We start from the raw sequence: 17251 nt of genomic DNA, 5'->3' as shown, positions 1-17251 counted from the left end.
ACAAGAGGAATTCTGGTGGAGGTCTTGATGGGTGGATCTGTAAGATCAGAGTCTCATTTATATTGCTGTTACATGTGCGAATTAACCAACAATTTTGAAATCATTTAACCCTGGGAGCAAATGGAAATGGAACATGAGGACTGAACAGCGCCAAATCCCTTTAATATTTTAGGAAGGTTTGTGGTGCCACCTTTGGATAGAACAGCACCAGCACCAAGTGCTTAAACTGCAGAGTAAACTCAAATTAATTCTGTTGCCTCTACTTAGGCTGAGGATAGCTTTTTAAAATATGACTGGTCCTACTATTGAATGTCATGTGATAGAAATGAACATCAGCTTTGAATTCATGTGGAAACACAGAGAGTGTAAAAAGCTGCATGCTTGAATTGCTGGTGTGCTACTGTGTGAGGTCAACCTATGTGTTGGTGTCACTAGTTCTTAACCTTATAAGCATAATTACCTTTCATTGATATAACACTTCTAAGTGACTCAAAGAATCTTCCTAAGGGTTTTAATAGAAGAGTAAGCAGAGAAAAATGTTGACATTCAGCCAAAGAAGGAGATTTCAGAACAGGAGGCACTGCTGGATTATTAGGAGCATCATAAATAGGAGAGAGAAGGGTCCAGAGCAATTGTATGGCCAAACCCATCTGAATGACAAGTTGTGCTTTAAGTTTGCCCCCTGGAGGATGACTTGCCTACATGAGCAAATACACAGCACTACCTCGACCCCCCCAGACCTACTAACACCATTCATTATGTGATGCCAGTGGAAAGCCAACATCTTGATTGATGACATTAACAACTCTGATTACAGAGTACATTAAATTTCCGGACAATCAAACACACTAATGAAAGTGTTTTATTAACAGAAATACACACAGCATCTAATGCAAAATCCAAATGACATGAGACAACCATGGCACAATATTTGATTTTAAGGCATTCTTTCACACAAACACTAGTACTTGCAGGGGCTGCATTAATTCACACTTTCAAGACTGAGACCCAGAGCTTTCTTTTAGTTAAGGATATCAGTCCAGATCAACTATGAGTTAACTCAATGACAAAATAGAATTGAGGAACTGAATGGCCTATTCCTCTTCAGCTATTCCTACAAATTCCAGAGTGAGGTCTGAGTATTGCCCTTAAGTATATACACAATGTGCATCCAAATCAAATTAGGATTAAACCAAAAATGACAGTGAAGCTGTAGTCATAATTGGTCTTCCTTTTGAGTACTAATGGAGACATGTTTGCCAAATCTATATAAAACATTGGTAAGGTCCCATTGGAAGTATTGTAACCAATTCTAGGCACCACACTTTGAAAGCAAACCAAATCCTTAGAAAGGGTACAGAGGAGTTTTACAGGAATGGTACCAGAAATGAGGGACTTCGCTTATGTGAAGAGACTAGAGCAACTGCATGAGGTATGGTTAAGAGAAGAGTTGATAGACATGTTCAACATCATGTATAGTTTCAATTAAGTGAATGAGGATAAATGATTTCCAGTGGCAGAAAAAAACAATAACTACAGGACACAGGTGGAAAAAAATGAGCAGAGGAACCAAAACATGTCAAAAAATAAGTTACACACCAAGTTTTTTTAATAAGTTGGAATGCACTGTCAAAAAGAATGGGGAAAAAGATTATATAATAATTTGCAATGGCAACATTTCCAGGGACAGGTATAAAGCAGGGGTGAGATTAACTGGAGAGCCTTTACAAAGAACTGGCCCGGGCACTGTGCTTAACATGGTTTCTTCATTCTGTCTGATTCTATATTGACATAGTGTACAAAACGTGATAATGTTCTATTTTTAGGGAAGTGATTCACAGAGGGGAAAGCAGAAATGTATGGTTTGCCTTCACCACTGAATTTAGAAATGAGTCCTATGTAGCAAATCCCTGTATATTATTAAACAAACATATTATTTAACCATTCTAGTAGCTCCATAACACATATAAAACTTACGATGTGTGCCTTTGGGGAGGTATTGTGGTCGTGGAGACATTTTTAAAATGCTGGTAATTTCTCACCGTCATTCAGATTGACACAATTACTACAGAAATCTAGTGCGATCATTGAGTCATAGAAGTCTGTAGCATCAAAACAGACCCTTCAGCCAAACTTTCCCATATCACCCAGTTTTCACAATTAAACTAGTCCCATTGCCTCTGTTTAGTCCATATCCCATCCATGTAACTGTTTAAATGCTTCATAAATTTCAAAATTGTACTTGCTTCTATCATATTTACACAATCTCTTTTTGAAGGCGGTCATGGGGTAGAAGGATGTAAAGAAGGGAATAGATTCAAAAAAGGAAAATGGGTTATCTCTACACTTCATTTGCACAAAGTTGGTTGTGATGATTTATTGTGAAAGGATGTCTTGTACGTCCCAGAGAGCCTACAGTGATTAAGTAGATTCATTATATGATGTGTGCCATATTTATTTCAGCTTTTAAACGTGGAAGTCTTTGGATCATTTTGACTTTACTTACCGGATTCTTTTTTGTACGATGTGGTGTTTCAGTGGCTATAGGAAAAGTAGGAAACTATCACAATAATATTTCTGATTACAGAGTTCAATAACAGATCAAAACGGCATGTGGGTGGTGGAAAGTTGTGTGTGAGGTGTCGCTGTTCGGAGGAAGGGTCACGGGACCAGAAACATTGGTCCTGATTTCTCTGCACGGATGCTGCCAGGTTTTTCCAGCAATCTTTGCCTTTGCTGTCAGTGCTGGAGTGTGTCCTCTGAAGTTGCAAGGGGCGAGTGGTACACGTCTCTGCCTGCATTTCTAGCTCCCTCTGTTGCATCGGCCGAGCCATTAATAAGAAATCTGTTTTCCAGGTCACCAATCAATTGTGAATGAACAATTACAACGAGGTTGCTCCGACTTGGGGACTTTTTCGCTCCGTGCTCGTTAACACCTCGTTTACAATGAAAGGTTTGTAGCTAAACTATTAAGGCATTATCAATCTCTGCCGTTCAAACCTTTCTGCATGTCGCGGCTCAACGATTGACTTCAGATGGAAATACTGGCAATTAAGGCAGCAACGCAGTTCATGTACCTTTTCAATATAATCGTCATACTATTCCAGTTATTGTGTCGAAAAGAAACAAGGACTGATGCTTCTGTTGTACCCCTTCCAATTATTAATGCATTTATTCAGAGTTGTTAACTTTTTAAAAAGAAAATGTTGCATTCTTTAACTTCATTCTATCAATAAATAAATGGAAGGAGAAACAGGTTTTGAAACTTCCTATAAATACCATAGGTTTAAGCTATTTATAACTTTACCACATCCCAATACATACACACTGTTCAAATATACATTCCCACTTAAAGAAATCTTCCCTCGTCCTCCCTACGCCGACTTGTATTTCTCATCATGAATGGTTTCAGCTCCAATCCAGGTTAGTTCTACACTGTAGACTGTTCCAGCTCCTAAAGACCGGGGGGGGGGGGGGTGGGATTTGGAAGTGGACAAATCCTTTCCTCCCTTTACCTATCGGGCTGCTGGGAGTGAAGTGAATGCTGGAAATCACCGCAGAGACACTGGGAAACCAGAAACGCTTCTCCCCTCCCCCACCCCTTCCCCAAAACACACACCCACAAACCGCACATAAGGTACAAATCAGACAGGGATTAAAAGCCACACACTCGCTACCACAGAACCACACACACTCACAAACTCCAAGAAAATACAAACAAACTCAGCGACTCTACAAATCGTATTCAAACACCGTTCCCACCTCCCCCGCCGCCCATATGAAATAAATTCACAAACTGCTATACATGGAGAGCAAACACACAGAACCTTACAAAGGCAGGAATTCACACACTCGCGGACAGAAACACTCACTCACAAACCGCACATAGAGTACAAATCAGACAGGGATCAGAAGCCAGACACTCGCTACCACAGAACCACACAGACTCCAAGAAAATACAAACAAACTCAGCAACTCTCCAAAACGTATTCAGACACCACTCCCATCCTCACCCCCTCCATTACATCCCCAACACAACCACTCCCACCACCCCCCAACCCTGTAAAACTAAACGCTCAAACTACATGGAGAGCAAACACATAGAGGCTTACACAGGGCAGGCGCTCACACCTTGGGACAGACACACACAGACACACGCTGGGAACCGAGAGCCAGCATTCGGCCGAACTGAGCTGAGAAGGACACGCAGTTCTGGCCGAAAGGTCATCGACCTGCAGGGTTAACGCTTCTCTTTCCAGACGGCTGTGGAACCGCTGAACATTTCCAGCGCGTTGTATTTGGATGGGGAGTCTCTGCTTGTGGGCACTGGCTTGCCCTGTCTGAAGGAGTTCCGGATTGAGATTGGAATGGCAAACGTGCGTTAGAAGTGTTGAGACATTTTGGTAAAGGGGGAGTGGGGGTGGGGGTTGGTGCGGCTGTTAGGGGAGACCGAGTGACAGAGAGACTCTGTGGGATCTCCCTATGCTCAGTGTGGAGCTGACAGTCACTCAGTGAAACAGGAACAGCCTCCAGTACCATTCTGAGAGAGAGAGAGAGAGAGGTGGAAGTCTATCCAGCGGCTGGCCAGATGCAGTGAGCTGAATCCTCCCAGGGAAGGGGCTGAGGGAGCACCTCTCCCCTCCGATTCAGGATGCCTGCTCCCGGGGAGGGTGAAGCGGTCGGCATCACCCCTTCCCTGGCCATCTACATCGGTGTGGAGGTGCTGATCGCTGTAGCCTCGGTGCTGGGCAATGTGCTGGTCTGCTGGGCAGTCAAGATCAACCGTGCTCTCAGGGACACCACCTTCTGCTTCATCGTCTCCCTGGCTCTCGCTGATATCGCCGTGGGCTCCCTGGTCATTCCTTTGGCCATTACCATCAGCATCGGGCTGCACACCCACTTCTACAGCTGCCTGCTCTTCGCCTGCACAGTGCTGGTTCTCACCCAGAGCTCCATCCTTGCGCTTCTCGCCATCGCCATCGACCGCTACCTCCGCGTCAGGATCCCAACCAGGTAAACCTTCCCTCCCCTCCCCCGTTACCCCCCCTCCCTGCGGCATGGCTCCCTCTTACAGAGCCCGCTGAGCGAGCGACAGCGCACACTTGTGAAACGCGGATGTAGGGTAAGGTGCAAACAGCCAGTGAGGGGATTTGTCCTTCACTAGTGATACTGCAAGGGCATGTGTGGCTGAGAGGAGACTGGCAGGGGCTGTATACAGGCTCCTGGAGAATGAGTGCGGCTTTCCGAGCAATCTGACATCCCCGCAGTCCCTGCTCACCCTCTAATACAAATGTGCCGATTACAAATGTCCTTGTTTCCATCCATGCGGTTCGTTTTTAGCTCCTCTCTCCCTCAGTGTGTGTGTGCTGGCATCTCTTATCCACGCTGATCTCTTCCCCAAGCTGGTTAAAATGAAACCTTTAAAACGACTTGTCTGTTGAAAGTGGTTGTGTTGGACATTTAATGTGATGTATGACACCCTCGGGGATACAACATTAGACTGGAGCGATCAATTGACACAGAGCCGGTGTTAGTTCATGTATATTACAGGGTCAGGTAGTGTCCTGAGTTTCACTCAGTTCCTTCTCAGGGTCAGGCAGTAATGCATGGGGTCCAGTCCGCTGTACATGGTCATTGAGACCGTTTCCTGTCCCTTAGTCTCTCTTACGTTTGAGGACATTGAGAATGACAACGCCTTTGCAGTTTTATTTATTGAGTTATTTACTGAGTTCCAAGGGAGCTCCTGACTGGATTACAATGCCAAGAACTGAAAATTAAATTGAGATCAAATATCCCAGCACAGCTAAGTTGTAAGAACTCGGAGACCAGCTTGGCGATTAATCATTGCTGAAAGGGGGGAAGAGTGGGATTTTTTTTTCCAGCGACACTTGCTCTACAATATTTACTTCCCGTCATACGGCGCGGCAGCATGAACAGTCCCTGCACAATGACTGTCCTGTCAGACTGAGAATAGCGTGGAGCTGGGCAATGTGTGGCGATGTTGTATACATTTCTTACTTCGTACATGAATACACGTGACAATAGACCTAATTCTGACTCTAAAATTTGTAAATAAATGCAGGAGTAATGTAAATTCCAATAATTCAGGATGATGTATTAGGTTTCTGGTTCCTTTCAGTAAATATCACACCTGATGGAGGAACTGACCTTATGATCACACCAGTCTATTCAAAATAATGTCATCTATACACACCTCAGCAATTTAATTCTTAACCAAGTCCTTCATTATCGTCTTAGCTTCTTTTGAAAGCGGACACACTGTTCAAACAGAGGCGTAAATATCCATGATAATGCCACTAATGCCTCCGTCAACTGGTATCCAAGCTTTAGAAAATGATGTCCTTTCTTTAATGAGGAAAAAAAAACTTGGTGTAAAAGCCCACTCTTAGAATCATCAATTACATTTTTTTCCAAAAGTCAAAGAACTTAAAGTTTTTTGTGATGTGATGAGCTCAGCTACAGTCAATGGCTAATAACTCTCAATCAATCTGGTTTTCTAACTGTTGGCACAGCATTACTCCCTACATCCAAACTAAAAAAAATACAAGGTTGCTTACAGAACTCCCCAAATTCTGCAAAACAATGATATTTATGCCTGGAGAATGGGAACAGTCAGTCTTGTATTAACAACTGTGATGGTTTAATTATTCACACAGTTTATTTTCAGGCACAAACTATTTGTCAAAATATTTCTATATGGAAATCACATTGAGGTATTAATTACTGTGGCATTAATTACTATGACTCAATAAACATCCGTTTAGAATTCATATTACACTATAGTTATCACTAGTATTAAGCTCTGGCATTTCCTTCCTAAAATGTTTCTGCCTCTGCATCTCTCCTTCCTCAGTTAAGACATTTGGTAAAAACTGCCTCTTTTGATCATCTTGCCAAGTTTGGAATCAAATTTTATTTTCCAAATTTAAATTTTATAGTATAATGCTCCCATAAAGCAGCTTGGGACATTGCTTTACATGAAAGGCTTTATATAAATTTAGGATATTGCTGTAACTTACAGATGGCAATGTTTTTCAAATGGTACATATTCTATTTATTTTTACTCTCCAGGCAATTCCAGACTTAGCAACCATTAAGGAGCATGTTTATCTGCTGCAATATGAGTCTAACAGCAAAGGCGATCATGTGGTAATGTTCCTAACTGTGAATCAGACTCTCCAAATCCAAGTCTGATCTCAGGACTTGATGGCTATACAAGATGTGATATAACATAACCAATAAGGTTAATTGCCAATCTTTAAATCTTTATGACAGACAATAGGAGAAAGAAAATTTTGTGGTTAGCTAGAGCCAAGTGATGTACCAGCAGTGCAACTGCCTCCTAATGTTTAAAGACTTTGTGTGTAGGTTCATGTCATTAGCAATTGTCCATCCTCACTCCAAGGGGCCACTATATACACACACAAAACAAAAGAGAACCATTTTATTGTTTTGCTAATGATCTGGTATATTTGTTATATCTTGTAGGGGGGAGGCAATAGCTTAGTGGTATTGTTGCTGAACTATTAATCCAGAGACCTTTGCAATGATTTAGGGTCTTTGGCAAATGTTGGACCTTGGAGTCAATAAAAAATCTGGAACTAAGAGTCTAATGATGATCCTGATACCAGTGTTGATTGTTTAAAAAAAAAATCTGGTTCACTAATATCCTTCAGGGAAGGAAAAAGAAATGAATTGGTGCAACCACATGATTAACACTATGACATAAATATATAGAAATGAATAAAACACTTTTAAGCTATAGCAATTTGGAGACCAATCAAACTATAGATATATTTTGAATTTGGGAAATTAAATCTAGTTTGTGAAATTAAATCTAAATTTAGGGACTGTTTACCCAAGAATTAATAATACATGCTTGTAAATCACTCTCGACATTACAAATGGGGAATCAAGATCAAGTTTAGTCTTCAGGTAAAGTGCAATTATAATGCAAGGGATACGGAAGCCAGGGTGAACAAAAGTAAATGACCATTTATAGTTGGACAGCAAGTTGTAGAGAGCTTTGGGAAGCAGAGGAGTAGAGATGGGTGTTGCATAGAGGTGTATCTACAATACAAGTCACATGGCTGAGGGATAAAGTGAGGTGCTGAAGAACCATCAGACTGGAATTAATAGATGACAAATTTACTTAGGCTGTTTCCATTATAAACATTGACACAGGAACTTACAAGCAGCTAGCATTGCCATGGAAATTACATGGAGATGTAATATTTTTAATGTGGTCCATTAGCTCTTCTCCTATGGCATAGCATATGGTAAGCTAGCACAAAGTGCAGTCTTGAGCCTGAGAGATAATTGTGAGGGATGTACTGCTTAAAATAGTCCCAATTCTATAAGTCACATTCTTTTCATACTTTCTTTGTAAATTCTCATATTCCTCTTCTTATAGGCAAGGAAGAGATGGTAGGATGGATTTCCCTTGTTTCCACCTTTCAATTGATGGAATATTTTGATGAAAGTGCATCCACTCAACCCACCCACCAACAACAAACAAATCAATTTCCTCAGAAACTTGAAAAAAAAGATAAATGTTTGTTACTTAAACGAAAATGTATTCTCAACAGCACATACTGTCACAATTCCACAGTCACACACAAATATACAAAATAAAAGGTTTTACAAACATGAAAGCGACATTTAGGTTTTAAAAGTTCAAAAATTCCTAGGCATGCATGGTTCCCTCAGGATGAAGTCTTGAAACATTGCAGGCTTATAATTTCTTTTGACTCTACTGAAGATGTAGATTTTGGAGATTGACAAAGATGGATTTGCAGTAATCTACTGCATCCAGTCTTAGGTTTCTCTGGCCATATTCCAGACAAGGTACATTCAAACCCCTAGAGTGCAATGATAGGTAAAGGCCAGCCCAAATTCTTATGTGACCTGGTGGATTTTATGCAGGGTTCCTTGCTGGAACCTTTTCTCTTTCACCCTGTGAGATGCTCCCAAAAATTATTAAACATTCTTTATCAAAACCCTAGTTCATGTCACCTCTGTTTTCCATTGTGCTCACAAATGATTTCTGATCACTTGGTATTGACATGCAATGTGTCCAGTTTCCATCTATAATCTTGTGATAGAATACATTTTGATAGAAGGTTTTTTTCCCACACATCCATTCTTTGGAATTCCTTTCTGAAGCCAGGAATGTGCAAGCCCATTGTAAATTAATTTCTGTAGCTATTTGGATTATGGCAACAATTAATTCACAGCAGAGGTTTGACAGAGTTTATTGCCTTCTGAGTGAAATGTCCAGATATGCAGGCTAGCTCAAGGGTCCTGTGTAGTTCCAACTGTATTGTCAGTAAGGAATGAATGGGTCACCTGAACATTCAGCTCCATTTTCTTTCAGATGCAGAAATGTGCATCTTTCATTTTGTTTAAAGTAAAATGTTCATTTTCATTAAATCTGTGGGCCCATCCCACATCAGCATAGCACTCTTTATAATGGAGAATGTGTGTCTAAAGTAGGCACATTGTAATTATATCTTCATATTTCAAATGGTTTTGCCTCCTGCTGTGAAAGGGTATAATTACAGGTCTTCAATTATACATTGAAATTTTAAACTATGAATGTAGAAAGAGAAATTCAAAACAGGAGAAAATATTTCACGTGCACCCCAAAAAACAGGATGTTTAATATAGAGAGTCATAGAGCTGTACAGCTTGGAAACAAATCCTTCGGTCCAACCTGTCCAGATATCCTAAATTAAACGAGTCCCATTTGGTACATTTGGCTCATATCCTTCTAAACACTTCCTGCTCATGTATCTCTCCAGATGCCTTTTAGGTATTGTAACTGTACCAGCCGCATCACTTCCTTTCGTAGTTCTTTCCATACATGCACCACCCTCTGTGTGAATAAGTTGCCCCTTCAGTACCTTTTAAATCTTTCCCCTCTCACCTTAAAACTATGCCCTATAATTTTGGACTCCCCCACCCCAGGGAAAATAACTTGGCTATTTGCCCTGTCCAAGCCCCTCATGATTTTATAAACCTCTATAAGGTCACCCCTCAGCCTCCGATGCTCTAGGAAAAACAGCCCCAGCCTATTCAGCTTCTCCCTGTAGCTCAAACCCTCCAACCCTGGCAACATCCTTGTAAATCTTTTCAGAACCCTTTCAAGTTTCACAACATCTTCCGAAAGGAGGGAGACCAGAATTGCACACAATATTCCAAAAGCAGCCTAACCAATGTCCTGTACATCTGCAACATGACCTCCTAACTCCTATGTTACATTATAGACTGAAAAAGTCCTTCAGCTCCATTTATTTATAAATACTCAGCTGGACAGAACTGTAAGGCATACAAGCTAACTTTTTCATGCATTCTGTTTGAGCTTTTCATGACCTCAAACCTCGGACAGAGTCATCTCGTTGGTTCTTTAAAACAATATTTTACAAGATAACAGAATAGCTGCTTTGATAGAATAGCACATCATTCTTTCATGTCAGGCTTCAATCCAAGATGGATGCATTGAAAGTTTTATTTTCTTTGGCAGTTGCTAAAGTTTTAATTAAAATTAATTATGTCAGTTTTGATTCAGCTCAAAGTGATTGCGAGCTCACAACACAAACTGCTCTTGATTTTGTACTGACTGTAATTAAATTAGTTTCACTCTAAAAGACACCACAAAGATGAACTGTAAAGAGTTGGAGTTATGCAGCAGCGTAGCATGCATGGTCTCCAGGTTATTGGTGAGGCCGGCAAAGGAAGTTTTAATGTGAATCAAAGTATTTAATGTTGATCTCGAGTTCTGAATAATGTCTGCAGTTGCAACAAAAGAGTAAAAACACTGCTGCAATTGCTAACATGGGAATCTTCACCACAACAAAGAAATAATTATTTTCTCTTAATTTATAAAAAGAATTTTGCACTGACTTTGTACAAAGTTTCAATCAATTGCTTCTACAGTGCTGATTACAGCAACAAAATGAATAAAGTAACTAAAGTGAAGATTTACAGATGGAGTTTAAATGAAGATTGCAGTAATGAGACATAGATTCTTTATGTCAAATTATGCTAAGTTTCAAAATTTATATTGTTACAACTAGGTGAGATGAAGTTAACTGGCTGTTCTCTTTTCAATCTCTACAGTTGATCACAACAAATATTTAACTCTCTCCAAAAAAAATGTATCTGCTTTATCCATTAGCAAGATTAAATCAATCACAAGCTTATCTCTTCTGAAAGAGAATGCAAATTTATTATCCTCTAATCCCAAGCAAAATAATAAACGTGTCAAGCTTTCGGCCTTTGTGCATTCATTCGGGTTGTAATACACCCACACATTAACACAGGTACAAGTTAAAGAGGAGTCAGCATTAACATTTCGGGTCCAGTGATCCTTCCTCAGATCTTTCCTCAATCACTGGACCTGAAATGTTAATTCTGATTTCTCTCAACAGACACTGTCAGACCTGCTGAGCTTTTCCAGCTTTTTCTGTTTTTGTTTCTGATTTCCAGCATTTGCGGCTCTTTTGGTTTTTATAAAGTAAAGCCAATTGCATCTAGTACAAAGGAAGATATAAGAATATGCAGTTCAAAGTCCTTTTGGTATGTCCTTGAGGAATAAGTTTTTAACCTAAGAGAAGGGAGATTTAGTTGGTTGTGGATACAGTCAGCAATCGTTTAATTTGTACAAAGTTAAAAATCACACAACACCAGGTTATAGTCCAACAGGTTTAATTGGAAGCACACTGGCGTTCGGAGCGCCGCTCCTTCATCAAGTGACAACCACCTGATGAAGGAGCGACGCTCCGAAAGCTAGTATGCTTCCAAATAAACCTGTTGGACTATAACCTGGTGTTGTGCGATTTTTTAACTTTGTTCACCCCAGTCTAACACCGGCATCTCCAAATCATGTTTAATTTGTAGATTTTTTTCTAAAGTCCTCTGTTTTCTAAATGTTCTTTACTGCTTGAGTTTGAGGGAAACAGACCAGTTTCTTTTAGAGAGAGAGAGAGAGAGAAGAGAGAGCAAATAATGGTGACAACATCTTTCTGTTTAGGAACCTTCACAGGGTTACAGAACTTCCTTTGAAATACTGGTTCCAGTATGTATTTTCAACAGGTTCCTTCAGGCGGATGTGTCTATCACAGCATGTCCAGCATTTTTGCATTTGTTAATGTGCTGGTGATTACTTCTACAGACATGACTTTTCCAATCAATGCATATCATTTCTGGGAGATCATTTGCACAAGTGAATTAGGAGGAGTAAGCTAATCAGCCCCTTGAGCCTGCTATGCCATTTTAACAAGATCATTGCTGATTTGCTTGTTGCCTGAATCCACACCAATACCTTAAAGGTTTCAGCTTATATTGCTAAAAATGACAAATGTAGTTTAGCAATAAATCTTTCCATTCATCAACTACAAGATTTGATTACTATATTTTTGTAATTAATTTTAAAATGTCATGAGTAGTATCTTCTCCATTATCATGTCTTTCATGAAAAGATTTTCTGCACCTACAACAATTCCCAGAGGTCACATGCTGTTTCAATGACCCACAGTCATTCATCAAAGAGGTCACAAGGAAGCAAGCAATGACACCGTTTACTATTGGTTCATCTACAATATTATGTTGAAATCTCCAGTCACTGACAAGATAATGATTCCTGAAGGCAAGCTGGTGAAGAATTAGTTATCGCAAAGAAAGCGTATTGACAAATACAGTTTATATACAGAATTTAATGAGCACGCAGTCATGTTGAGAACCTGCATCTCTAACACACAAAGCAGTATGAGTGTCCTGCCAATGATATCATCATGTACTGAGAAAATTAATCTTGGTTCTAATCAATGATAAAAATCCAGCTGGGTCTTGACCAGTCATATTCCTTATGGTCATCAAGTAAGTTATAATGTCATCTGCAATTTCAGAACATATTTTCTTTGTTTGCCTAGAGTAATTATCTGTTGGATGTGACCCAAGTGTTTATTTTCTCTTAAAGAAAATTAGATGGTCATGTTGATCAGAAATTCACCATCGTGTATGAACGGATCTCAGTCACACTACAAATCTAGAATGGTTATCACTTTAGTGAAGTGCAGGCCAAATTTTAAGACAATAACACAGTTGGTTAATGGCATTAACGTTATTATAATTAATTATGGCAGCAACATTTGAATGCAAAAAGAGCACAGCATTTTAAACACTCAATTCAAGGTTCTTCTGGCATTTGGATTTCATTGCTCAAAGATAAAAGTAATAGATTTCAATATAGCTAATGCTTTCTGCCAGTTCACTTTGCTTGTTTTTAACAGTAGATAATAAAATAGCTTTCATTGTTGTTCTACACATTCTATTAACTAGAACTGGCATCCTTAAGCATGATGTGAAAGCAGTAATTGACTCAGGACCTGAATTTCCTTTCTCCCTTTGGCTGAGGTACCACAAATCACATGGCTTGTCCAGTGTGCTTCATTTCTGTATAAAAGATGGAAAATAGTCCATTGTTCAACTGGTTTTATTCAAGGCGTAATAAATTGTTGGGTGCTGGTTTATTACATGGAAGTAAAAATTAGGAAGGGAAACTAGCAACACAATGCTCAAGCTGATCTACAAGGTGTTTTAAAACAATGAGGAGCATGGAATCATTATCAAGTTCAGTTTATTACTTTAGAATTGAGCCACTCTCAGAAAGTTAAGCGGACAGTTACAAAGCCTTTTTAACTGGAGAATAGAAAGGTGGCCACAAGAACTTGCACATACAAGGAACAAATACTTGAAATGCAAATCCTTTGAATCTCAATTTCAATATCCAAGATCAAAGACTTTATCCCAAAAGGTCATGCATTCATAATATTAATTATTTTCACTATTTGGCTAGATAAAGCAAGAATATGAAATTCTTCATGTCAAATTATTCTATAGACCTGACATGAGTCCAGAAGTTGGCATATGTTAACATTTTAAAGAATAACCTAGGAAACATGACAGATCATTTACACACAGCAAGTTCCTACAGACAGCAATGTGATTATGACCAAATAATCTATTTAAGCAGTGCTGATTGAGGGATAAGTATTCATCAAGCTACCTAAGATAACTTCCCTGCTCTTTTTCAATAGGGTGCCATGGGATTTTCTGTGTCCACTTGGCAGGAACTCTTCCTAAATAGAACATTGCTGACAGCACAGCACATCCTTAATCCTGCACTGCCACATAAGCCTCGATTTTAATGCTGAGGTGCTGGGATGCAAATTAGGCAAGAACTAGCTGCATGTCAGGACACACATCCTCTTTCTATTCTCCACCTGACAGTTTGATTGGCCAACAACCTTCACATCTACTACACTGATCTACAGAATTTACCATATATACAAATATTTAAAAAGTGGAATAGAAATACTCTCTTCTCCTGTCCTACTCAGTCATCTTACAATATGCAATACAACCTCTTTATGTTTTTACTCACCAGCAGCTATGTCATTTGCTGGGAAAGGCAATAATGATAGAAAAAACAAAATCTTGATCAAATAAGAGGAAAATAAGATCTTTTCTTCCTCTGCGACCATGAAGGAGGTTAGGCGATAAGCCTCAATTCCTGCAGCCTCTCGAAATTTGTATTCAACACCAGTTAACACTGAATTGTGATATAGATGAATCAGGCCCTCTGGGAGAAGGATTACAAATTCCTTTAAGCAGAGAATTAAATTTAGTGCAAGACGTGGAACATCTAGGAGTTATTTTCCCACATATTATTCTCTATGATGAGCCTCGGCCACTAAGAATGCATGTCAAAAGTTAGAACACAAGACTTATTTCTCATTGAATATTTCTGTTTAGATTTTGACAGGAATAGCTAGAGCAGTGATCCACAGTTTACAAGCTTAGCATTTTATTGGCAAAACCGTGAGTTAAACATGTTCCTATTTGAAGGCTAATAAGTTAGCCACAATTTTTGATATTTAACAATATTCAGACCTTGTAACCGTTTATTGTATGTTCTTTTCAAGTGACTCGTAATTTTCATTTTTTGGAGAAACCAGATTTTTAAATTACTGGAGTTGGCTTTCTTTTGTGATTTATGTCACAGAGAATTCTGATAATTCAGCTATGTTCCGAAATGCACTTCACGCATACAACTGGTAGACATTGCATCATTGGTTTGGATTTTAACCTATCTGACATTCTGTCGACCGGGTGAATCAAACACCTCAAAGGGGGATGGTTGGGTAGAGATTGAAAGATTGGGGAGTTACCTAATGGTGTGGATCTTGTCTAATTATGTAGGGTTTACCTACACACTGTACTGAGCAGGTAATATAACAATCACTCACTACCTAGATCCGACAGCCCTGAACTCAATTTCAAATAAGGATTAACAATGAGACTCAATTCCCTTATTATAGTATTTACAGTACACCCACACCTCCATGGAACAGTTTGATCACCTTGCCACCTTTAAAAATAGAAGTGGGTGTGATGGCGGAAAGCTTAGGCCAGGATTTATGCAACATTTGATGTTTCTCACCTGTACTTAACCAGTCCATTTGAGGTTAAAACTTGCCCTTATATATCTTCCCAAAAAGATTATTGTCAGTGAAATCTCATTCCCTTTTAGGTGTCAGAGTCCAACAAAAATGGTCAACAAGGTAGAGCATTTTGTTATTACAGTATATGAACCAAATAGGGAGGAAAGAGAAAGCAGACATATTTATTTATGTCATTCTGCAGAAGTATCATCTTCCATTGATTGATGAGTAATTAGCACCTGTGGCAATTATAGGAACAGGAAGTTAATAACTCAAATCTTGACATAAATTTATCCTCTTGAAGATGGTGAAGGGGAAATGAGAGGACTTAGTCAGGAATGGAAAACTTCTTTATTTCCCATTTCCTGCTCTCCTTTGTTCCCACTTCCTAATAATTGATTCCATCATCTGTACAGAATTGCTGAGAATTGGGAATGTCAGCCAAAAAGAAAACCAGTTCATTTTGTGTTGGAAGCATGTCAATGTAACTGATATTGAGACTGTTATGTCCCTTCTCATAGTTATTTGCAGTCACTATGAACCTGTTCTCCTTTACACGGAACACCATCTGGCTTTTACTTGTGGACACTTTGATTTCTAATTATGTTTCATCCCACACTAGACAACTTTCCAAGAAAGGAGTCAAACGCTGAGTATAGTCAGACACTCTATCTAATCTTTGCCTTATCAATTCATTCCAGCAAGATGAAGTAATTAATCTAAATAGTTGTGAAAGGAGTAATATCTGCAGAATTATCAGACTAATTGTATTGTGCAGTAATCTAGCAACAAAGTCATTCTCTAAAACAAATGACTGGGGAACTACTGAAGAAAATGGTTTCCCAATTGGCATAAATATGGACATAAAATGCATAAACACAATAATCTCTGAAAATTCAAGATAAAATTGTCAACTTGCCTTTCATGTTCAGATAATAACTGACTGACTATAAATTTTACAGCAGTTTTTGTTTTGCTTCATAATCCTTATTTGAATGCAGTACTTTACATAGTTGATTCCTCAAGTTTTATTAAAATAAGAAAAGTTAATAAAAGTTTTGTGAGCTACAGATGCTATGAGACTATCAATCACATGACAATTACATTGAGTAGACCAGTTCAGCTCATCCTAAGAGAGCTTTGGAGAACAACCCTGAAAGTTCTTTTTTTCTCAGAATTCAGAGATTACCTCCACAAACCTATTTGTGAAACTGTTTATGAGCCAATCAATCTTTGCATAGCAAAGCAATTACTGACATCAATCATAAATTGCATTTTTACTAGTTTGAAGCAATATCCTTTCACCACCCTGGAGCTGTATTTTAAAGTAAAATTCCAGGTGATCTTTTCCTTAACATTTACTTCTTATATCGTTATTTAAGATGATACCAGAGACAACTTTTGAAAGGTTTAAGTTTCTCCAATCATTCAGCATGACTGAGCCTCCCTTCTGCCTTGGTAATGAGAAAGGAACATAGTGGTCGACATGCTCTTTGAACAGATAAGTGCATCATTTGGTCACCGTTTCCTCCAACTTTAATGAAAGAATCTGTTGGCTTTGATTTTTGAACTTTTCTATTTAAACATGTAAATCCAGATCTTCTAATCCCAAGGGAACAATTGGACAATGATTGTGTAACCATTATTGATTGTCATATGAAAAATAGCCATTGGGTTTACTCATTCCCTTTAGGGAAGAAAATCTGCCGTCATTACCTGGTCTG

The 17251-nt window shown here is 39.0% G+C and overlaps 1 protein-coding gene across 2 annotated transcripts in view; it reads left to right on the top strand.

The window, feature by feature from the left end:
• Window positions 1-849: 849 nt before the first annotated feature.
• Window positions 850-17251, top strand: part of LOC122563244 (adenosine receptor A1-like) — a 74628-nt gene continuing 58226 nt past the window's right edge. For both annotated transcript variants that reach the window (XR_006315541.1, XM_043716862.1), the window contains exon 1: window positions 850-5013. Coding sequence is in view for 1 of the 2 variants with exons in the window: in XM_043716862.1 (XP_043572797.1) it covers window positions 4652-5013 (362 nt within the window). In the remaining variant the exon portion in view is untranslated. The remainder of the gene's footprint in view (window positions 5014-17251) is intronic.

This window comes from Chiloscyllium plagiosum, chromosome 26 (assembly GCF_004010195.1).
Source record: "Chiloscyllium plagiosum isolate BGI_BamShark_2017 chromosome 26, ASM401019v2, whole genome shotgun sequence".
Lineage (NCBI taxonomy): Eukaryota > Metazoa > Chordata > Chondrichthyes > Orectolobiformes > Hemiscylliidae > Chiloscyllium > Chiloscyllium plagiosum.
The sequence above is the reverse complement of the archived record's forward strand: the minus strand, read 5'-3'. Positions and strand labels throughout refer to the sequence as shown.